General features: G+C 50.7%; 1 protein-coding gene across 1 annotated transcript; it reads right to left on the reverse strand.

Moving 5' to 3' along the window:
• Positions 1-3,086: 3,086 nt before the first annotated feature.
• Positions 3,087-4,904, reverse strand: LOC124663055 (F-box/FBD/LRR-repeat protein At1g78750-like). Its single transcript, XM_047200810.1, has 3 exons — positions 4,086-4,904; positions 3,855-4,010; positions 3,087-3,728 (listed from the first exon to the last, which is right to left on the reverse strand). Exons 1-3 carry the CDS (start codon positions 4,902-4,904, stop codon positions 3,327-3,329), a joined length of 1,377 nt encoding a protein of 458 aa, XP_047056766.1. The 3' UTR covers positions 3,087-3,326.
• Between the last annotated feature and the right edge of the window lie 2,604 nt (positions 4,905-7,508).

A 7,508-nucleotide genomic window follows, 5' to 3' on the forward strand; every position in this document is an offset into this window, starting at 1 on the left:
GGGTGTGTCTAAGTCTCAGTCGAATTACATGATGCAAGCCTAAATAAAGTATAAACAGCAGCAAACATGAATCTTCAAGCAGCGTTTAAGCTAGCTGAAACTTAGCAATTCCATTAATTTAACATGTGGTGTGATCATTCCATCAACAGAAATATGGCATAACGAGTACTAAGGGCATCTCCAGTACTAAGGGCATCTCCAGCGGCGCGACGCAAACGGACGCTCAGCGACCGTTTGAGCGACCGTTTGCGTCCGCATGGACCGGAAATGAGCACCACCTCTAGTGGGGTGACGCAAAGTGACCGGGCCAAATATGTGTCAGGTTTGTGTCTCGGCGGACGCGCAAAGTGTCCGCTCGCTTCCTCATTGGGCCCGCCTGGCAGTGAGCCTGCATCGAGGGCATCGCTTCGGTGGTCAGCGCTTCCGCGTCTGCGCTGCAGCCTTCGCCTTCAATGGCGCGGCTGCCTATTCTGCACGCGCACTAGCGGGCGACGGCTGGGCTTCTGCGCCGCCTTCAATGCCATCGTATCCCGCGCGCGGCCGCGCTTAAAAGACCACCGGCCGCGTTCCTCCTTCCCCCACACCTCTACTCGCACCACCACCGCCCAACGCCATGGGGAAGAAGAACGACCGAGACGGATAAGAGAAGACGGGCGGCCTTCATGGGCGACAGGGATTTTCCCTTCGGGTCTGCACCGCCGACTCGTCCACGAAGACAGGAGGCGCCGAGGCGTCGTCAGCAGGCGGCGACGCGCGCGCAGCACAACGACGACGACGATGCCTACGCCGCCTACGACGATGAGGACGATTACATCGAGGCGCTCGCGTACCATAACGAGGAGGTGAAGGACGATAGCGATGACTACGTCGCGGCCGTCTTCCACGAATGGCAGCAGGCCGTGGCGGAGGGCCGCGCTCGAGTTCCCGGAGAACATGACGACGACGAGATGGCGAGCCTCGGCGTCCTCGTCTCCGAGAACGACGCGCATGTGCAGCCGCCGCCGCTCCGCAGCGCAACCGGCGTCATGCCGCCGGCTCGTCTGGAGGATGAAGCCCTTCGACCGGCACTACGAGACTCCGGCGGCGCCCACAACCGCAGCCCTGGGCACCTCCACCGCCGCCACAGCCGCAGCCCTGGGCACCTCCTCCACCGCCGCCACAGCCGCAGCCCTGGGCGCCTCCTCTACCGCCGCCACAACCATACCATTGGGCGCCTCCACCGCCGCCATAGCCGCAGCTCTGGGCGCTCCACCGCCGCAGCCCTGGGCGCCTCCTCCACCTCCAGCACCGCCGGCGCGCCCGACGTACTTTCCCCCGGATGGCAACTGGCCGTGGGTGATACCGGAGCTCATCGTGCTCGACAGCGACGAGGAGCAGCAGTAGGCGTTAGGGTTTTTTTTTCATGTTTTAACTATGTAAATTATGTTTCATGTATTAAAAAAATGATTCAGCCAAAAAAAAAAAGCGTCGTGCCGCTGGAGCCACCCCCGACGCAAACGGACGCGCGGTCGATTTCGACCATTTCGGCCGACGCAAACGGACGCGCGCGGACGCTAAAATGGGTCGCGCAGCTGGAGATGCCTTAAAATATTGTGTGAATCCTTTCGGATCCAAGATGTATATCCTTGTTAAGACCACAGATAGAACCTCTAGCTAGACTGTTGAAAAACCACAAGAAATAAAACGTCCGATTGTGATCTCACGAGTTGGCATAGTGACGTATGATTCATAAATTCTTGCGAGGACTAACTCTCGCTAAGGATTGAAATGGCCTCTCTGAATACCATAAACCTTTTACAGTTAGAAAGGGCTGGAAGGGGCAAAGTGATGTCAAATTAGGAGGCGACTTTGTTTGCGTTTCGGCTTGGAACACGTACTCTTGCACGGAATGTACATTGCCGCCTGCGTTACTTCGGATGAGAAGAGTCTCTTCAAGTACTCCTGTACGACGTTATTGTAGCGAAGTGCGTCCCATAAACTCGTATGCATAGTACTCCTGAAGTAAGCTCAGTAAGTCTAAACGCTTGCATTTACGACTTCCAAATGCTCCAAGTAAAGGCCGAGCTTTGTAACCGGCGGATCACCCATGGTCGCCACATAAATAATCCCTAGGTCCGCGCAAGAATTCCACTACCAGAGCCCCTTCTCTGAACTCTCGAACGCAGCCATGGAGATCGCTCTCTCAACTTTGCTGCCGCTGCTTCTCCTCCTCCTTTCTTCGCCCACCACCGTGTTCTCCGCCATTGCCCCTGCAGGCGCCGGCGAGGATGCTTCCGACGTCCTCCTTCCCTCACCTGCCGCCGCGCCTTCCCCAGCCATGGCTCCTGGCGCCGACGAGCATACCTCCGACTGTGGCATCTACATAGTCTTTGTCAGCCGCGCCGACTACGTCGACTCGGCAGACTACGACGCCCGACTGCTCGCCTCCGTCCTCGGAAGGTTGGTTGTGACTTCTGTTTGGCCTGCAATATGTGATCACCTGATCAACGAGGTTTTCTTGTTCTGCTGTAGCACGGAGGAAGCCAAGAAGGCGGTCATCTACCACTACAGCGGTCTTGGGTTCGCCGCGAGGCTCAAGCCCAATCAGGCAGAGAAGTTATCAAGTGAGCGCTGATGATTCATTCATCCACTCAGTTTCTTCAGTTACATACAGTTATCAGCATTCAGAAAGTTAGTGCTGATTGCATTTCATTCAGAAAGTACTTTGTTGTTTCAAAGCTCAGTTTTCTTTCTTCTGTAGGGAAGGAAGGAATTGCAACCTTCAAGGACAAGACGTACCACATCGAGAACGACGGTGGCTTGCCTTCTCGGTTCTTTGAAGAGAATATCTGATAGTCAAATCAAGTTCACGGATGCAGGGTGCTTGTATGACATACCTCATTTACAATTAGCACGACCTGAAACATGTTACTATGGAGTCTGGGGCTATCTGTTATGCCCACTTTGAACTTTAAAGGCTGTTTTGTCCTGAAATAAAAGCATACAACCTCATAGCAAAGTACTAGAAAAGGAGTGCATAGGAGAATACTTCAGTAAAGCACCAGGTACGAAGGATTCATGATTTGTTCTACTTGATGTCATGGATGTCAATATCTGAGTATAAAAATGGTCTCATAAACAATTTTCTGAGAAACAAGTATGCATATGCTTCCTGCCCTTTGGCATCTAGAAAAGACCCAGGCAGCCTCGAATTTTCAATTTCGAAACAAAAGCCTCTCTAATAAACCCACACCAAATTCGCCTTCTGAAAGATATCTATTATTAAAGCATGTTAACTACAAAGTTGTAACTTAAGCGCGCCCACTATGCCGCATGCCAAAGACTCATTAAACATCATACAGGTCACGATAATAGTCCCTCTGGTACCGTTCGTCGTGGCAAACTTCGTGATGGTTATCCACCAGCTGACGCTTGAAGAAGAGGAAACGAGTGTCTCTCGCGGCCCGGCTGTCGAGGCAAAGGAGCTCCTTCTGCTCCCTGACCCATTCTTCACTCGGAGGCTTGCCGAAACCTTCTTTGGTGCCAGTGCCATCGTCCATGCAGTGGAACTCCATGGTCTTGAGGAACCTGCTCCTCCCGTGAAGGAACTTGGCCATATCCCTCTGCCACTCATGCCCCCGGTAAACTTCGATCACCACCTTCTGTAGGTGGTTGTCGATGCAAGGGACGGATCTCTGCGTCTCCCATGACCCAGACGAGGTATCACAAGCCCGTGACCAACTGCTTGACTGAAACAAGGATTTCAATCATGGTAGTAAACATAATGGGAATTTGGGGATACATGCCTGATGGATTACTAGTGTGGCATAGATAGATATAAACAGTGTTCGTTTTGACCAGGCAGAACAACTTACTTTGATGTAGAGCGCCTCCAAGCAAGGGCACAACTTGAGCAGTTGCATAAGCCATTCGACGTACCCCTCCTCCATGTACCCCTTCTCATCGTGGTTCAGCTTGACGCTTAGTGTCTTTACACTTGGCATAAGGGTCTTCACATGGATTAATTCTTCCTGGATATTCAGCAATTTGAAAGATTAATAAGTACTTGAATGGTCGACTTATGATTGCCCGATTAGTAAGTTTACCTTGAAGCTAGTTTCTCCGATGTCAATCGTGTTGGACATGCCGAGGCGGGCTAAGAACTCCAGCTTGGGCGCGTGCACGACCTTGATGTGCACCTTTCTTTGGTGCATGAACCTGCCGAGTAGGTACTCCAGGTTGGGAGCGTCGTCGATGAAGAGCTCCTCGAAGTTGCCGGTGCTGCTCAGGACCTTGAGGCTCCGAGACCGGAGATGGAGGCGGTCGAACTTGCCCATAAAGTTGACGGTCAGGCGCTCCAGCACCGGGCACTGCGAGATCAGGGACTGGAGCGAGTCCTCGGAGATCTTGACCTCGGACAGGTTGATCTCTCTGAGGCGGGCGAGGGACGCGGCGGCGGCCTCGGTGGTGCTAGGGAAGACGCCGTTAGAGGCGTCCAGGCGTTTCAGGGAGGAGCAGGCGAAGAGGGACTTGGGGATCCGCCGCCGGCTATCCTCCTCGGTGTACTTGAAGCAGAGGAAGAGTTCTTCGACCCCACGGTTCGACAGATCCTGGAGCCAGCCGTCGAGGGCCGCCTTGTCCCCGGGGCCGAAGCAGAGGGAGCCCGTCCTGAAGGAGCGTATGGGCGCGTCGGGGTTGGCGGCGAGGATGGAGGTGACGGCCTTGACGAGGTTGATCCGGCGGCTGCTTGGGGATGCTTCGAAGTCGAGCAGGGTGGACGGGAAGAGGTGGCGCCAGCGAGAGCAGAGGATTGAACACCGCGCAGCTTCGTCGATCCGGAGGCTGGAGAGGATGGTGACGAGGATGCTTTCCGGGAGGTTGCTGATGCGGTCGCGTGGAAGATCGGGGCCGCCGGTGGTCGCCATGTCCGGCGATTTCGTGCGATCCGAGGTGTTGGTGCGACGGCGGCGGTGGTAAAATAGACTAGGAGTTTGGGGATTTGAGGACAGTGGTCATATGTTGGTGCTCATTTAGATGAAGGAACCCTTGATGATGGCCCATTTAGATGATTATTCGGCCCTCTTGAAGCCCATGTACCAAAGTTAGGTCCCTTAGGACATCTCCAGCGAGTTTGCGAAGGGTTTTGAGAACAGTAGTACTACTGTAATTGTTTCGCCTCCCGGCCCATCCTCTTTTCTCGAAGAAACCCTCATTACTAGCCCATTTAGATGATTATCCGCCCCCATAGAAGCCCATGTACACAAATTTTCTTTGTCTCTTAAGCACGGGTAAAAAAAACGTGTAATCTAACTCTTGGCTGACCACTGTGTGACTTACAGCGTGCTCACGCGCCGCGGCCGCGCGATTCCGATCGGACGGCTCGCGTCTGTTTCCATCTTCCTCCTGCTCACGTGGTGGGGACCCACGGCCACGGAGACAGACGCGCGTCGTTTGCGGCACACGCGTCGATTCGAATTTGCTCGCCCGAAGAGAGAGAAACCAAATCCCCATTCGCTCCCCTGAGCTGCTCGCAGTAACCTCGTCGCCGGCGGGCGATTCGTTGTGGTTTCCGGCTGAGAGGTGGTTCTCTGCATCTCCGAATCTACGTATCGAAGCGGGGTTGGGTGGATTTGGTAGTTCCGGTGGCTTGAAGGGTGAGGAATTTCGTGGCCGTCTTCCTCGCACCAACCTCGTCGCCGGTGACGATTTCGCTGCGGGTTCCGGTGAAGCGTGAAGAGGCGGAGGTTCCTCTGCAACTTCGACCCTCCGTATCGAAGCGGTGAGTTTCGATTTGCCATTTCCTGCCATATTCTCCACTTGATTTCATTTCTCGAACCGCAGTAGTCGTCGCCGGCCATGATTCGCTCGTATTTTCGGGCGTAGATTGGTGAGGCGCAACCTATGTTCATCCGGGACGACCCCTCTCGCTTTTGTGTTCACGAATTTGGGACCCTGGCCATCTTCATCGTTTTTGTAGGGATTTCATCTTCGATCAACCTCGCACTACAGTCCTCGTGGGCGTCAAGTTCACCTCCAACCTATGATTTGACTTCCTTCCAAGTTCGTCCAGGAAGTGTGTTCAGGTTCACAAGGTAATCCATGGTTGAGTTCAAGTTTTGGTGTGTTTTCAGCATCCATGTTTTGACTCGCCGCATTGTACTCAAGCAATGTTTAGTAATCCATCCGACTTGAACTATGAAAATGTAGAAGTAATTATGCAATGAAGAAGTATTTGGTGTCGCTGCAGTAGGTTAACTTATGTTGTATACATGCTTTTGTAAACTTAGTTAGAAGTAACTAACTGTTTTTTAATTGTTACAAGTAACATAAAGATGTTTTGATTGTAGAAGTAACTCATTGTTATTTGTGCTTCTCGCAAGTAACTCAATGTTTTTCATTGTTATTTGTGCTTCTGGCATGTGTGTTTCAGTACATGTACATAACATTATAAGTTACTTTTGTAGATTCAGCATTAGGTGGTGTTGTTAGGATTTTTGTCCGTAAGTAACTATGTTGCCTACTCCTTTTTTTGAAGTAACTCGTGTGTTTTATGAAGTTGCATGAAAAGTAAACTGAATTTGATTTGAGAATTTGATAATTCAGTTGAACTTACTTTTCTTTGTTACGTATTCACTACATGAATGTTATTTTGCTGAATGTTACTTTGCCTTTTGTCAGGTAGTTGCTTATTTTCGCTCCATTACTGTGCTAACAATCGGGATCATTATGACGCCTTCTGTAAGTTTAGTTATTCTTGTGCTTTTTTTATTAGGTACTGTTTTGTGTTTAAGGTTTTCATCCAGTAATCCAAAATCTGTTCATGTCATGCAGAAGAATGTTAAAACACCAAGGTCTGGTCACCCAAAATTTAAGAATCTAAGGAAAAGGTTGCAGTACAAGCACAAAAAAGAGGACTCCGGAGATGTTCCAGTATGTTGAAAAACAATTACCTTCAGAGATTCATAGTGTACCCAAAGATGTTGAAAAACAACTTCCAGGAAAAAGGAAAAAAAAGGTAAACATGCTCGGTTTGATGTAACTTTCTTCCCGTCCGCAGGCTTGTTTTGTATGTACCGGTATTTGACATGCTCGGTGCTTTATGCAGCAATCTGTTTTTTAACAGAGCATCCCCAATGAAAGTTGTTAAACTATACAAGAGTCAAAATGCAAGTCATCGTCAATTTATTTCAGACAATGGGTTTGGCAGTTTCCTGGGCATAAAATGTTCAAAGTTGCACCCAGATCTCTCCAACTACTTGATGAGCAGCTTCAACCATGAGTCATGCTCTCTTGATTTTCCTGGCAGAGGAAGCATTCCAATAACAGATGAAGTTGTCAAAAAGGTTCTTGGTTTACCATTGGGAAAATATCCTGCTCTATACACAAGTGGATTCCGAAGCTACTTCATTTGTTATGAATACCCTTGGTTTCGGCAATGGCAAGCAACCAAAGTTGACAGATGTCGAGACTAAGCTGAAGGCGATGGTAAAAGGCGATGATTTGTACTTTATGACATGGGTGATGTATGT

The sequence above is a fragment of the Lolium rigidum genome, chromosome 6 (genome assembly GCF_022539505.1).
Source record: "Lolium rigidum isolate FL_2022 chromosome 6, APGP_CSIRO_Lrig_0.1, whole genome shotgun sequence".
Classification (NCBI taxonomy): Eukaryota; Viridiplantae; Streptophyta; class Magnoliopsida; order Poales; family Poaceae; genus Lolium; species Lolium rigidum.